Source organism: Rosa chinensis, chromosome 1 (assembly GCF_002994745.2).
Source record: "Rosa chinensis cultivar Old Blush chromosome 1, RchiOBHm-V2, whole genome shotgun sequence".
Lineage (NCBI taxonomy): Eukaryota > Viridiplantae > Streptophyta > Magnoliopsida > Rosales > Rosaceae > Rosa > Rosa chinensis.
In genome coordinates this window covers 13,245,572-13,260,667 of record NC_037088.1, presented here as the reverse complement: position 1 = coordinate 13,260,667, position 15,096 = coordinate 13,245,572, and the positions used below count along the sequence as shown (strand labels likewise).

Here is a 15,096-nt window from a genome sequence, read left to right as displayed (position 1 = left end):
AATTAGGTGAGATTTGCTCATTGATTTGAGTAAATCAAGCCCTTGTGATTTGTGAGCAATCTCATGTAGAGGGAGGTTTTGACAGTTCAACTGAGCAGTGCTGGTCGATCATGACATTGCAGGCTTGGGTGATGACCGAGCTATAAGAGTGACCTTCCAGTTCTAAGACTCATGGCATTCGAGTAACGAGGGTTGGAAGTCGAGGCTGAGATTTATTTAGTTGTTGAAAAGTCAGAATCCCTCGTGGACACTTTGACTTTTCAACGCATCTTACGTGTACAAGGTTTGAAAAGTCATAGACATTACCCTGTCCAAATTCCAACACGAACACATGGCATAATCAAAAAACACCATAAAAGAGGGAAACTGACCGGTTGACAGTTTGGAGAAGAAAGCCGCCCTTTCGAACACAGCAACACACTCTCCGCACCTCCATGTTGCGTGTACAGGCGTTTCTATCTCTTGGTGACACCGGAAACAAATCGCCGCTGAGTAATTCTCTTCCAATGCAACGCTTCCATAGTCGGTATAAATCCCATTGCACATCTCCATAGAAAATGTTTCATCTTCGGAGGCACTTTAAGTTTCCAGAGATGCTTCCAAAAATTCCCAGGAGCATTGTTAACATTGTTCACCCCTTCCCGCGCCTCCTTCCTAGCCATCAGCAATGGATGGATGACATAGGCGACTACCTCATCTCTATTAGAGTGTGTGCTTTGACCATTCTAATATGGTAATTGCTGATGACATGGGCGACTACCTCATCTCTATTAGAGTGAGTGCTTTGACCAGTCTAATATGGTAATTGCTGATGACATAGGCGACTACCTCATCTCTATGACTATTAGAGTGTGTGCTTTCACCATTCTAATTGTTTACCATAATTCGATCCCTGTGTCTCTTATTACTGTATATAAATAGACGAATTGAACTAGGTTTTGAGAAACAGAGAGAAGAAAATAGCAATGGCGAGCGGTGTAGAGAGAGAGCAAGTAGTGAGGAACAAGCAGGTGTTATTCAAAGACTATGTCACCGGCTTCCCCAAAGAATCTAACATGCAATTGACCACTAGTACAGCCACACTGAAGCTCCCACAAGGTTCCACTGGTGTTCTGGTCAAGAACCTCTACTTGTCCTGCGATCCTTCTATTAAAATGCGGATGACCAACCCTAGCTCTCCTCCTTATACCAAAAGCTTCACTCCTAGTTCGGTCAGTCACTGACTGTCTAGCTTCTATTATGTTCCACATTTGATATTGATGTACAAAGAACGTAGTGCATATTTAAATTTAAATGCAGGATTGATTACTTACATGTGATATATATTTGCAGCCTATGACTGGATTTGGAGTGGCTAAAGTCTTGGAATCTGGGAATGCAAACTTTAAGCCGGGCGACTTGGTTTGGGGAATCACTGATTGGGAAGAATATAGTCTCATAAATGCAACAGAATCTCTGTTCAAGATTCACAACACTGATGTGCCTCTTTCTTACTATACTGGAATTCTTGGAATGCCTGGACTGAGTGCTTATGTAGGTTTTTATGAAGTTTGCTCACCTAAGAAAGGGGAGACGGTCTACATCTCAGCAGCATCTGGAGCAGTAGGTCAACTTGTTGGCCAATTTGCCAAACTCATGGGTTGCTATGTCGTTGGAAGTGCTGGAAGTAAAGAAAAGGTCTTTCATGACTCTTTGCTGTTTTGTGATCAATCAATCCACTGTCATTTTATGGTTTTCATTATTGCAATCAACTTCTTTTAATGTTCTAAATGTTGTATGTTTCTTTCTGTGAGTTAAGGTTGATTTGCTGAAGAACAAGGTTGGGTTTGACGAGGCTTTCAATTATAAAGAAGAACCTAACTTGGATGCAGCTCTAAAAAGGTCGGTATCATTTGTATTGGCAAATAGTGCTTATCTGAACTTCCCTGGTGTTATTTAGAACTGGTCCTTATAATTATTTGATGTTTCGAAGTGGTCCTTATAATTTGATGTTTCATCAAAACAAATGCCAGGTACTTTCCTGAAGGTATTGATATTTACTTTGAAAATGTTGGGGGAAAGATGCTGGATGCAGTGCTTCCAAACATGAAGTTCCGCGGGCGAATTGCAGTTTGTGGGATGATATCCCAATACAACCTTGAGAAGCCTGAAGGTGTACACAATCTAATGTTCCTTCTTTCTAGAGAGGTCCGGATGCAAGGTTTTATTGTTGCGAATTACTATCATCTTTACGAGAAGTTTCTTGAAACGGTTCTGCCTGACATAAAAAAAGGGAAGATTACATATGTGGAAGATGTAGTTGAAGGCCTTGAAAGTGCTCCATCGGCCCTGATTGGACTCTTTACAGGTCGCAATGTCGGAAAGCAGGTTGTTGTTGTTTCCCGAGAATGATCAAACTCCATTATTTCCTTACTTTGCCTGCATGAACCAGCTTAATATGGTGTATCATCAATAGTTATCACATACTATATGGTAAAATTATCTATTGTAAAAGGGGTGCAAGAGCTAGCTAGCTTTATCATTATCATACATGGATGTAAAAGTATACTTGTCCACCATATACTCCCTTCATTAATACATTAATAAGGCCTGGAAGCTGATTATTAATTCTAGAGAAGTTGATGCATATAGCTGCCTAGCTGGTGTTTCTATGGTCTAAATTAGCTATTACTATCTTCATGTCAAACACAGAAACATTTACATTACTTTCAATATGCTGAACTAGATTTCTAATCTATGAAAAGAATCTATCAAGGCCATGTCAATATGTGTTCGATCTGTTTCACCAAAGAGTATAAATAGCAAAATGTAATGGTGATGTCTGTTGTTAAAATAAGAAAGGAAAATGCAATGATTTTGGCGATTCTGATCCATGTTCTACGGTGTTGTCCATTTGGCTTTTGATCGAGAGTATTTAATTAAAGTGGAAACGCGTGGTAGTAGCTTCTAGCATTACGGATGAAAACTGGCTCCATCTGAACTCCTCTCTTCTGATCTGATCCCATGCATATAGCTAGGCATTAGCTTCATTTCTTTCTCATTTTGCACAAGAGAAAACTGAGAATTGATACATCACTCCTCATTAGCCTCAGCACTTCCATTGTCATTTGCAATTGGGGAAGTGGTGACGCTTTTAGAAATGCAGTTTTAATGAAGGAAATCTGATGATCATCCCGATTAATGATCGAGTATCGATAACTGGTGTTACAGTAGCTTAGCAATCTGAAAGGTCATAACAATCTTTATGTTTGATACCAAAAGTTTTACTATGACAGTTTTACTATAGCCTATAATTTAGAAAACTAAAACTATTAAGAGAACAATCAATGTAGCAAATTGCTAATCACACGTGTGTGTGGAATAAAGGTAAGAGAACACCTAATTATCAGGTTAGAACTCGACCCAAAAAATAGTTATTAGTTTAGAAAATGTAAAAGTTTAATAGAAAATCAACAGGAAAAAGAAGGAGAATGAAGATCTGCACCAGCTGCTGAAGATTTGGAGGATCCACTGAACTAAATCAAGAACAAACCAATTATCCAAATGTTGCTCACTTATTAGAAACTATTGAAGCACGTCTAACCAAAATTGGGTTAAAAGGCTAGGTACTCATTTTTGGTTAATAGGAGGAAGAAGAATTCAGAATAAAAGGCATGCATGCAAAAGGAAGTAAAGCTGAAATCTGGCAGTAGCCATCAGCAATTGATGGATGACATAAGCGACTACGTCATCTCTATGAGAGGCATGCATTCAAAAAGGATGGATGCAGGGGCGGATCCACTTGAGAGGCTATATGACCAAGGGTAGCTCTGAAGTCTCATGTCCTCCACCCTCACCCACAACCGAACGAACTTCAGCCCAACAAACTAAACAGAAACCCTCCCAGATGACAGAAGTTGAGAGCTTTCGCCGTTGTACAGAAAACAAACTAAACAGAAATCTGCCAATCCAGGAATTGAGGGAGTGTTCTGCCTTAGCGTGACAATGAGCTGTGAAATTTGCTTCTCTGAGGATGCAAAATAACAACCTCACTTCTTCTACCATCACTCCTTCTACACACCAATCATCCGCAACAGTTCGTAAAGAAGCAAGCGACCAACATTCCTTAGCCATTGCACAAGACCAAAGAGCTTGTATTGTATTTACAGTAAAGCCACACCGTGAACAAATCAAAGACGAGAGAAGATGTCTATGATGTAGAGACGTAGAGTTGTAGCACAGAGGTTGTATAGCATACAAAGCACGCCATATGAACACCCTAGCTCCATCCAAAATTTTCAATTTCCCCAAAACTTTCCAAACAGAGTCTAGCTGCACAATTGAACTAGAAGCATCGCAAGACAGTTTTCCAAATGTTAGTTGCCATTTGTAACTACTTTTTTTTTTTATTTTTTTATTTTACATTTTTTAGCACTTGTGCGAGTGAAGTTATTCGGTTAGTGACCATTTCTGTCATGACACTATGGATAGGTAATTATGGAATAAACAACAACAAAAATACAACCATTCCCTGTCAGACAGAGAGAGAGAGAGTGATGAAAATTGTACAGATAAGTAGTTGATTTTTATTATGTTTCAACTTCCATAATTTATTCATATCCCCATTCAGTTCTATTTACACTGCAAATTCCACACGCTTCAAGATATAATTTATTATTGCGAAAAATTTGCAGACTGCCAGAATTGACAGTTGAGGAGTTGCATAAAGCAAGATGAAATCCTGAGCTTCAAACAGATGAGCGCACAAAGGATCGGCCACTACATCTTTGACCATAAACGGCTTAGGGTAGCTTGGATTGATCCATGTGGTTCATCTGTTGGTACATAAACATCATCTTCAAACTGCCAAAAATAAACAAGAGAAGCAAAGCTTTCATGAGCCGGTAGAACTGTCATTAATCATTAAATTGTAACCAAAATAAAAGTATATCTCGCCGTCATATAAATCAACATATACCACCACAGCAAACAGTCTTTGCTATTAAACTTGGGCTTTCTATTTCACCCAGATCTCCAATAAACTAAATTCCTAGGTTTAAAAATGGCCCCATTCGTGATTTTCAACCAATCCAGATTGGGGTTATCATTACAATTATCATCGCTTATTAAATCACAGTTATTGTCAAGGCATGCTAGTCAGCTTCCTATCAAGACTCTGCTTTACAGGGAATTTTTTATTTATTTATTAATTTTTCAGCATGAAGCAGCTAGTTAACAATTGTTTCCTCATCATCATACAAGTTCAGACAAGGAGATAAACATATAATATAAAAACAAACCGAAATGAAAATCAATCAATTGGTTAATAGTTGTTTGACATACTGAATGACTGGTTCCACAACTTGGGGGATATACATGAAAAGAAAGAGCCTTACCTTGACTATAGTACCATCCTTGTTTGAGAGGTTAACAGGTAAGAAATGGAGATTTGGCATTTTCAGTTGAACAGCTGCTATGTCGGGAAAACTGAAGACATGAACATTAATAGTTACTTTAATTCACCAAAATGGAACATGTATAGAGGCAAGCATGCATGCTTTTGTTAGATTTGTTTGAGGAGAGAGACCTTTTGAGTACAGTCTTTGCCATGTCATAAAGAGTGCTTTGCACAGACGGGCTGTATATTCCTTCTTTTGGAGGACCATAGAAAGTGTCGGTCAGAACTTTTTTCACATTCAAGTATCTTTCTGTGAAGTACAGTGGCTTTTGAGGGATGCTAAAAATAGATTCATATAGATACCTGCATTCAATTGATCTCAGAAAATGATGGCTTTGAAAACTATTGTACAGAGGAAATCAAGAGTAACAGAAGGTCTTTCAGAACCTACTTAACACCCACTATATCGAGTTGCTAGAAAGAAAAAATGCATACCTCCATGATGCAGTGATTTCTGTAGCCAGAATCCTCTCTCGCGTGTCAGGAAGAGCTGTGTATTTGTCCCTAATAAACCCCTCAAAACCTGACTGTTAACATAGACCCAATTTAGAATTTTGAGCCAACAAGTATAATAAGCAGCAGTAAAATAAAACCATACATATACATATACGCCAGTATAAAGTGAGGATCAGTTAATCAAAACCAGATCAAAAACCTGTTAACTTCCCCCAAAATAATCAAAACCATATCGTTTACATTGGTAATAGTTGAGCTTGATAGTGCAGACTATTTGTTGATGACATCATAGTAGTCTCTATCCACAAGGGCAGATTCAAAGAGCATAAAGGCAAACTATTCCTGTAGACCGCAACACATCTGCACTTAGACCTTTTTATGGCTAAACTATTGAGGCAACACTACTGTTCAATGTAGAACTATACGGATTAAATCTCCTGTGAGCATATCCTTTAATCAGTCCTGCCCGTGTAATTTTGGGTCTCCCTCTAACCTCCTTGAAAGATGGGATTACAATGCTTGGTGGAAGTGTGAAAAAGATATTGTTCAATACAGGAGAGGATTCAACTATACAAGTAGCAGCCATGAACAAGAAAAATAATTGCAAAGCTCCAGAGAAGAAGCACCTTTTGTTTGGTTCAGTTATGATAAAAATAATAATAATAATAATAATAATAAAAAAAAAACCTTAAGGCAGTGATGGAGAACATGGGTGTTGAGGATCATGGATCTAATTCTTCTGGGCATGTTAAAGGGTAAAGGAAGACTAATAATATCTGTATCCTTGCACATAATGATGTTCCTTTTGGTGACTTCTTTTTGGGCCTGTTTGCTAGGATGTATAAATGTATTAGCGTGGGTGATGAAATAGATTATAATGGTGTGGTGCAGTTTGTTGCAAAGAGAGAATCAGCGAATGATCTTTTCTGTGGGAGTATGAACCTTCAATAAAACCCACTGATACCAAGTGTTGTGTCGTTATTGAAATCCCACAAACTTGCAGTTTGGACTTTAGTGAGTATACAGTAGATAGTATCGGTCCCTTTCTTAGAAGTAGTTCAGAGAGCTGAAGCTCAGACTAGTACTGGTGAAACTGGAACAGAGAGGACATCACAGAAACTGAAAGACATACATCAATAACCTAAACACTACTGCACTAAAGGGCATCTTAAAATTTTCATTAATTCTGCTCCGTTCATTGAATTGCCACATGAAGGGGTTTTGTGTAACCATTTTGAAACCCTATGGGAGTTTGCTTAAATTTTGAAAATGCTGGGTGCTTTGTGAAAACGCGCTAAACCTCGGGGGGGGTCTCACCCTTTCAATTATGGTTACAATATATGATATACAAAGAAATGCACTATGTAATTAATTATAATATGAACTCACACCTTACCCTTTTTGCCTTTGAAACATAAATATTACCTTTGTTGTCTTCAGTACAGCCAGTCCTTCAATACCAGAAGTCATCCTTAATGCACCAGACTTCTCTAAAATTACTTCTGTTGTGTGCCTCTCCGATCCTAATTTGAAACCTTTTAACAAAAAACAAAAATTAAATAAAAACAGGTACTCCGCTTCTAGACTGGAGGTCAAGTATCTTGGAATAGTTGCAAAATATATGGAAATATAAGGAATACTACTCAATTTTTATTTTTCTGGCTTTTACTCAACTTTAGAAAAGTAGAAAGCTGGCATAATCACATTTGTGGTTGAGACTACAAGACATGGACAAGTCATCCAATATTTCATTTCTTGACAATCTTTTTAATTTTTTAATTTTTTTTCATCTTTTTACCATGAGGCAGGACCGCAGGACAAATAGAAGAAATCTAAAGGAAGACTTCCTTTGTAGATTCTAGGGCTTTATTTGCGGAACTGATTAGAACTGTATGGTTTGTGAGAAGAACCAAGATGATAAAGTACTAGCATCTCACCAGTAGGGTTCTAGGACTCATACCTAGGGCTAGGCTGCATCAGAAAAATCTAAAGAAAACATAACACGCACTTTATCAATGTCAAGTTCGAAAAACAAAGATTACAATAACTCACTCGAATGAGATAATAATAATAAATTTAGGTCTAGAAATAATTTAAAAAAATGACAACAAATTGCAGCCAAGTAACTATGAACTATCACTGTTTAATTTCAAAGTTAAACTATTTTTTGAGGCGACACAATATATGTTTTCTTTAGTTTAATATGCTAAAATCTGTAGAATTACAAATACCTGGAGGCTCAGATCTTCATTACTTAATTTTTGTGCTAACAGGAAATGATGGAGAGCTTCCAGTGTCCATAAAGGACAAAGGCCCCATCAGAGCAATCACAATAAGACATAAAAAAAATTTGCGGTACATAATAAGAAACGAGTGGGACCACCAATAGGGTAATAAGAATCATCTCAGGATGCAAACCACTTATTGGTTGAAGACAAGGTTTCCTATTCATTCCAGAAAATGATGGGAAGCAACTTTCTGAATACCAACTTTTACATGATAAACAGAAAATAAACTGGATTATGTCAATGAAAGTGTTATGAAATTAAGGTTCCTTGAATTATCAATTCCGAAGTGTTTGGTTTGGAAGTCATAACACCTGGAAGTGATTAGATATGATATACAATTGTTCTCTTGTTTCCCCACTGGCCACTTATATCCAAGATTAAATAAACTAACCATGTTCATGTGTTTCACCATCTACAGATACACGCTCCCATGGCTTCTCGACAATGTTTACAATGGCACAGGTGACCTACAAAAATAAGAACAAGAATGAGAATTCTTTGACAAACTAATGCAATATTAGTTACAATAAGAAATTGAATTCTGACTTCAAAGTATTCAACTAATCAATAGGAATAAGCTAATAACACTATACATTACATCAAGAATGACCTACATATTGCATAAGCTTTATCAGCTATAGAAGCACACAGTGTCATTTATTATTGCATAACTGAAAACATGGAAATAATGGCTGGTCCTAAGAGAGAACAGAATACCCTATCTTAGATTGGCTACCCAGTGCAACAGAGTTACCACACCTTGATTTGAAACTCCAATCCAGATTAAAGCACCACACATTTCAAGTGGAATAAATCCTTCTCTGTAAAAGTAGGAAACTACTCTAGTTAAGTTGAAAAGTTGTAACAAGCACCAAAATTTTCTCCAGTTCTTTGGTTTTAAGAAAGCAGAGAAAATTTTACTCTCTCGGTACATCAATAGAAAGAACAACTCCATAAGGAGCTGCTGCAACGCTCCCTAGGCAGTATACAAAGTGTGAGACTCTGTGCTTAAGTGAGGGTGAGTGGGTGCGCGTGTGCCAACATTTGAGAAAATTAACCAAATTTAAAATACAAAGACCAACAAATCAAAGATTAATCAAGAGCCATCAGAATGATGCCTTTAGGATTAGACTCACAGATGAAAAACCAATTATATAGCACTAGAAACCAAAAAATATTTGAGATAAATAAATGCATTGAATAAATAGTTTGAGTTCATCTATTAGTGACAATGAATCAGGTTTAGGAATAGACATAGACAAGATGAACCATCAGGTGCACATGTAAGGCTATAACAGTATAACCAAAGAAAGACTAGTTAAGAGTATAAAACAGAGGACCAAGAGACAGGGAACAAGTAAGATAAACAGATTCTAATACATACATTTATCAAGAGAAATATAACCCATATGACTAGCATATAACCCGGTTAAAGGCAATGATCCTAACCAAAGCTCCAACATATTTGACTCGATAGTAAACGATTGTCCTCCAACGAAGCAAGAGCCAACAATACAAGCCAAAACAACATGAAAAAGTTGAAAAACATAAGACAGAAAAATTGGAAGTACTCACCTGCTGGTAAAGAGATGTGAAGTGTTTCGCAAGTAGAACTGCGAAATCTTCAACCGAAACTTGTTCCACACATTCCTTCGCCTTGGCATACACCTGTAACGCAAACCCAAATCAAATCCCAAACCCAAAATTCTTCATACGATCACCTCAGTTTCCATTTTCGATCCAACTTTCACAATCAAACCAACGCCAAATGAATCCAAGACACGGATGGAGAAGGGTCGTCACTCACAGTGTTCTTCATGGTGTCAGTGGCGACGATATCGGAGTTGTCGCCGCGGGTATAAGCGGTGAGGCAATCAGAGAGGAGGCTGATGCTGACGCTCCATTCGACGATGACATGTCGTCCGTCGGGTTTGTTCCGCCAAACCCGGGCGACCCTGACGCGAGCCTTGCCGTGCCTCTGCTCCAACTTGAACCCACCCTCTGTTTGCTTCCCCATCATATATGATACGCTGATGATCTGTCCTCTGATTCAGACTTTACACGCTATATATAAAGTGCCAGTCACAAGCTTATCAAAGCAGCAGCACTAGATGACGAAATGACAGTGTGTTCTGTTAGAATAATCTTCTTCGTTACATTCTGGTTGGAAAAGACGTCTGTCCCACTGATCTCATCAAGTACTAAAAACTGTGCCCACTGTTTAATTATTAAACCAGTGTACTCATTTCACTGTTTTGTAGAGACCTACTCCTCTTTATTTTCTAACAGGATATGTTGAATATTATTGAGTAATTTTATCTACACGTAACACGTCTTTTAGTCTCTTAATACACATTAGCGTCAATACCCGTGCGATGACAAAAAAATCGGTATTGTTTAAGTAAATTCAGATTTTATGTTCGGTCCAAATTCTAAGTTGGACAAGACATCTGACTCACTAATCTCATCAGATACTAAAACTGAACTGTGCTATTGCCCACAGTTTAAGTATTAAACCAGTGTACTCATTTCTTTGTTTGGTTAAATATTATTGAGTAATTTTATCTACACATCTCTTAACAGTTAATACACAAGTACTAGTGCGATGTCTAAAGTAATAACAAAAAAATTGATGTGCTTTGGTCTCAAATTTCAGCGACTAAAGAGAATGAAAGTTAAGAAACTACCTGCGATAATCTCTACATGGTTCGAAGAAGTAGCAACTAAGGTCTGTTCTGTAAACCTCCAAGGTATCGTGGTCTAACACATAGTGAACACATAACCAGTTTGGGAATAACCTTTGTGGGTCAGCGACAGGACCCGCCCCGGATTTCACTTTGAAATCCGAAGTGACCCTGCGGGGCCCACCTTAGAAGAAATTCTACCAAAAATTTGGCGGAACTTCCCCTAAAATGGGCTACCCAAACCTGTAGAAAACATTTACACTCTTCAATCAATTCATCCTTATGCTCCTGGAACCACCCTGCTCCCCAAATCAACATCAGTCTCAAATTCACAAAACACACATCTCAACTCGAATAGCATAAATCCCATAGGAAATCAGAGCAATTCTAACAGAAATGTATAAGAGGAAAACCTAATTCAACGACAGATGCGGAAGCCATGCTGTTGACTATGCCTCAACTCAGTGTACGCCCGACCTCAACCAATTCGCCTGCAAACTGGGCATTTGAAACCGAAGGGCCCAGGGGAAAGTACATAAAATACGTTAGCGTGAGTGGACAAAATAAACAATTTTTTAAACCAAGTGGATTTTATACTTTCCCACATTTATTTCCTTAAAAACCCTCGATGCATGTAACGATTTAGAAAACAAATCACGAGAAGCTCCGCTCAAGAAAAACCGACTAGACCGAGAGGAAAGATCTAAACTCCGATACTCAACAGGATAAGACCAGCCCCGCTAGTTACACGGAAATCAGACTAGGCCCCGCTAGTCGAGAAATGATAGGATATGGGGAAGAGATATCACCATACGGGCAATGGAGCCTCCAGGCTCTACCTACCCTCAACTGCCACTCACACATAGATTGTGCGAGGAGGAGACCAAATAACCTCGACTGCCACCCACGTGAGGAGGAGAATAAATCACCTCTACTGCCACTCACCAACACAAAGTAGGTGAGGAGGAGAACAAGCTACCTCAACTGCCACTCACCAACACAAAGTCAGTGAGGAGGAGACCTAATAACATAACCCGCGTATGGTGAGGAAAAATCATCGAAAACTAGTAAATCCATGTAGCTTCCCCACATTTCTCACGAGATAGAAACCATGTATTCAACGACGTGACCCCGCACGCCAAGATTACTCTCAATCTCAAAATGGATAAGTGAGAAATAGGAATAAATCGACGGCGTGTCCCACACGCCCAGATATTCTCAAATCCGTAACCAAAACCGGAAATTAGTATAGGTAAATCCCATTTCCAAAAATCTCTCAAAATCTCCAAGAAGCCAACCAAATCCAAAATCCTTAATTAGGCATTCCCGATGCCAAAATTGAAAGTCAATAAACAATTGAGAATATCCAACTCCATTGAAACTCATCTTAAAAATCTTCCGGGAGCTTAACTCGGTGATTAGGGATATGCTTAATTCCAGAAATTTACCTCGGAAATAAGGAATTCATCAAATAATATAATAAAACAAAACCAACCTTTGAAACTCATTATTGAAAGCAAATCCATGATATACTTCGAAATCAATTTCCGAAAATTAATTCATTTCCTCAAAAAGTAATATGAATAATCACTAGAGCATTATTTAAGAAAATAAATGCATGCATCGCTATTTAAAACAAAAGTCCACTCACAGTACTATTCCGACGATCACGCATTCGTGTTCCGTCATCGAGCAATAGCTCGGTACGTCGTCCTGTACACAATTATATTCCGTGAATAATTCTTCAATAATTTAATACAATTCTTAAAACCAATTCCTCATAATTTCACCTCCCAATTCTCCTCGGATTTAGCCCAAATTATACCACTAATACCAATCCGTTAATTTAAAGGTTCCAAGGCAGAACCGTGAGATATCCGACGGTCGGATTCTCGTAATTCGATAATCGAAACCCTAAACTTCAGAAATTCATAATTAATTCCAAGTTTCTCCAAAAATCACCAAACTTCACATACAAGCTCTACACAATTTATAGGATTTAATGGGCTAAAAATCGGAATTAAAACACTGTCCTACACGCCTCCACGCGCCACCAACAGTGAAACGCGTGGGCCCCACACGCCACCGGCAACCACCTCCGATGGCCACCAAAATTTGGCAGTACCATCTACTCAACAAACCCAACCTCTTTCTCAACTACAACAAGTTCCAATTTTACCTAAAAGAGCTCCAATTTAGCCGGTGAAAAATTTCCAGAAATTCCAAGAACCCTAGAAATTGAAATTGTTAATTCGACCTCTACACTGCAAATTGAAATGAAAGACCTTAGGGGAAATGATCTATGTCAAAAACCGAACCTTCGACGCCAATTTGGTGGCCGGAGACTGCCGGAATTAGAAAATATCGGCGTTGACCCAAAACTGCTACAGTGACCGTCCTCTTCTTCTCGTTGCTGCACCTTCCACAGTTCATATCAAGCTACGAAACGAACCCAGAAATGAAGAGAAGGAAGAGAGCTTTCCAACGACATCTTATACGTCAAAATCCGTCGCCGGATGGAGGAGTTATGGCCGGAAGAAGGTGAAGAGGTCGGAGAGGAAGAGAGAATCGGGGAGAGGGCTCGGTAAGTTTCCGAAAATGGAAACTTACCACAGTAACTCGGCTATTTATAGAAAATTACCATGAACAGTAACTTTAGTATTTTGGCCATAACTTTCGCATATGAACTCCGATTTTTACGTACCACATATGCACGTGCTCGGTTTAACGTCCTCTACAACTTTCATGAAGAACATTTTCTCAAATTTTGACTCGAACAAAAAGTCATATTTTAGGGCCACTAAAAGTATCGAAACGACGGTAACAGTGAAAGTAGTTGTCGTTTACCGTCCAAATGACTAGTAAACGGGTAAGTGAAGATACGGGATGTTACAGTCAGAGAGATACCCAGCATCAGCAAAACCTTCCAAAACACCAATATTGTTTTTGGATAGGGGTAAAGGATGCATGCCAGTGTTGGCAGTGTTCCTGGTGTGTGATGAGTTTGAATCCATCATCTCTCTATAGGGATAGAATAAGCCCATATCAATCGTACATCTCAAGTATCGAAAAATATCTTTTACACCAATCCAATGACGTTGCGTTGGCGTGGAGTTATACCTAACTAACAAGTTCACTGCAAACGAGATGTCTGATCTTGTGCATTGAGCTAAGTATAATAATGCGCCTACTGTACTTATGTATAGCACTTCTGCCTCTAGAACATCTTTGTCATCATCATTCGGACGAAGAGGATCTTTTTTAGGATCAAGACTACGGATGATCATGGATGTGCTTGAAGGCCTGATCTTGTCAAAATGCCTAAGCATCCATCAACACGGTGCTCAAGTTCCAAACCCAAATAAAATTGTGTTCTCCCAAGATTCTTCATCTCAAACTTGGATTTTAAGTGTTCAGTGGTTTCCCTCAACTCTTTAAGGGCTTCCAATAAAGATCATGTCACCAACATGAACCGTGATAGAATCCGAAACTTATCATGAAAATGCGTAGGCATTTACATATCCCTTCCCAATCAAGTAGTCACTTAGTGAGCGTTTCAACCTCATTGTAAACACGCTCTGTGGTCTAGAGCCACTTGACTTGAGTAAATGAAGTTCACTAGGAACCTTCATGTATATTAACATTAAGGCGTCCCTCAATGATAACCTTAATCTAGAACATCTCATGAGACGAATTTTGAGTGTCGATGATTAAAGGATTGGATTGTGCCAAAGTAACCTTTGAACCCACGGGCCTCCCACACATCCTAGCTAAGGCCAGGGCCTGTAATGCCAAAGTGCCACTCTCTATGGTATTGGTGTCATGCCTACCTCCGTGTAGGGTGGCGTTACATCCTCTCGCAGGAATGTCCATCCTTGCAGGCATGTTTGCAGCAGATATGTGTAATCTCATCACTTTAATGGGGATCGAGATGAGACATAGTGAGGACAAACCACGACAATTCATGTCGTTCTTGCTGAACATCTGTGTTCTTATCTCCTCCTAACGACAGGAAGACTGTCTCATCAAATTGACAATCAGCAAATCTAGCGATAAAGAGATCGCCTAGCAAGGGTTTTAAGTGGCAGACGATTGTTAGAGTCTCATATCTAACTTATTTACCTATTCATCAGTGAGGACCCATCATAGAGCGTTGTGGCGACTCAATAGGCATATAAATGGCACACTCAAATATGCGTAAGTACAAGATATTTGTACCCAGTCACTAGCT

The 15,096-nt window shown here is 38.8% G+C and overlaps 2 protein-coding genes across 2 annotated transcripts; one reads left to right on the top strand and one right to left on the bottom strand.

The window, feature by feature from the left end:
* The first annotated feature begins 910 nt into the window (after positions 1 to 910).
* Positions 911 to 2,626, top strand: LOC112189035 (2-alkenal reductase (NADP(+)-dependent)-like). Its single transcript, XM_024328301.2, has 4 exons — positions 911 to 1,211; positions 1,333 to 1,677; positions 1,799 to 1,881; positions 2,013 to 2,626. The coding sequence occupies exons 1-4, from the start codon at positions 966 to 968 to the stop codon at positions 2,389 to 2,391; spliced, it is 1,053 nt and encodes a 350-aa protein (XP_024184069.1). The 5' UTR covers positions 911 to 965; the 3' UTR covers positions 2,392 to 2,626.
* Positions 2,627 to 4,542: 1,916 nt separating this feature from the next.
* Positions 4,543 to 10,333, bottom strand: LOC112189051 (uricase-2 isozyme 2). The gene is made up of 8 exons (XM_024328318.2): positions 9,989 to 10,333; positions 9,757 to 9,849; positions 8,573 to 8,648; positions 7,319 to 7,428; positions 5,873 to 5,964; positions 5,567 to 5,740; positions 5,376 to 5,466; positions 4,543 to 4,842 (listed from the first exon to the last, which is right to left on the bottom strand). The coding sequence occupies exons 1-8, from the start codon at positions 10,199 to 10,201 to the stop codon at positions 4,759 to 4,761; spliced, it is 933 nt and encodes a 310-aa protein (XP_024184086.1). The 5' UTR covers positions 10,202 to 10,333; the 3' UTR covers positions 4,543 to 4,758.
* Positions 10,334 to 15,096: the final 4,763 nt, after the last annotated feature.

Bases quoted from the DNA above. Each gene is read 5' to 3' on its own strand.
- LOC112189035 (XM_024328301.2), top strand. From the start codon at position 966: ATGGCGAGCGGTGTAGAGAGAGAGCAAGTAGTGAGGAACAAGCAGGTG. The intron at 1,678-1,798 runs GTCTTTCATGAC...CTGTGAGTTAAG, and splicing joins GTGCTGGAAGTAAAGAAAAG to GTTGATTTGCTGAAGAACAA. The intron at 1,882-2,012 runs GTCGGTATCATT...AACAAATGCCAG, and splicing joins TTGGATGCAGCTCTAAAAAG to GTACTTTCCTGAAGGTATTG.
- LOC112189051 (XM_024328318.2), bottom strand. From the start codon at position 10,201: ATGATGGGGAAGCAAACAGAGGGTGGGTTCAAGTTGGAGCAGAGGCAC. The intron at 9,850-9,988 runs GTGAGTGACGAC...TTTGCGTTACAG, and splicing joins CTGACACCATGAAGAACACT to GTGTATGCCAAGGCGAAGGA. The intron at 5,965-7,318 runs GTAATATTTATG...CTATGTTAACAG, and splicing joins CTGTACTGAAGACAACAAAG to TCAGGTTTTGAGGGGTTTAT.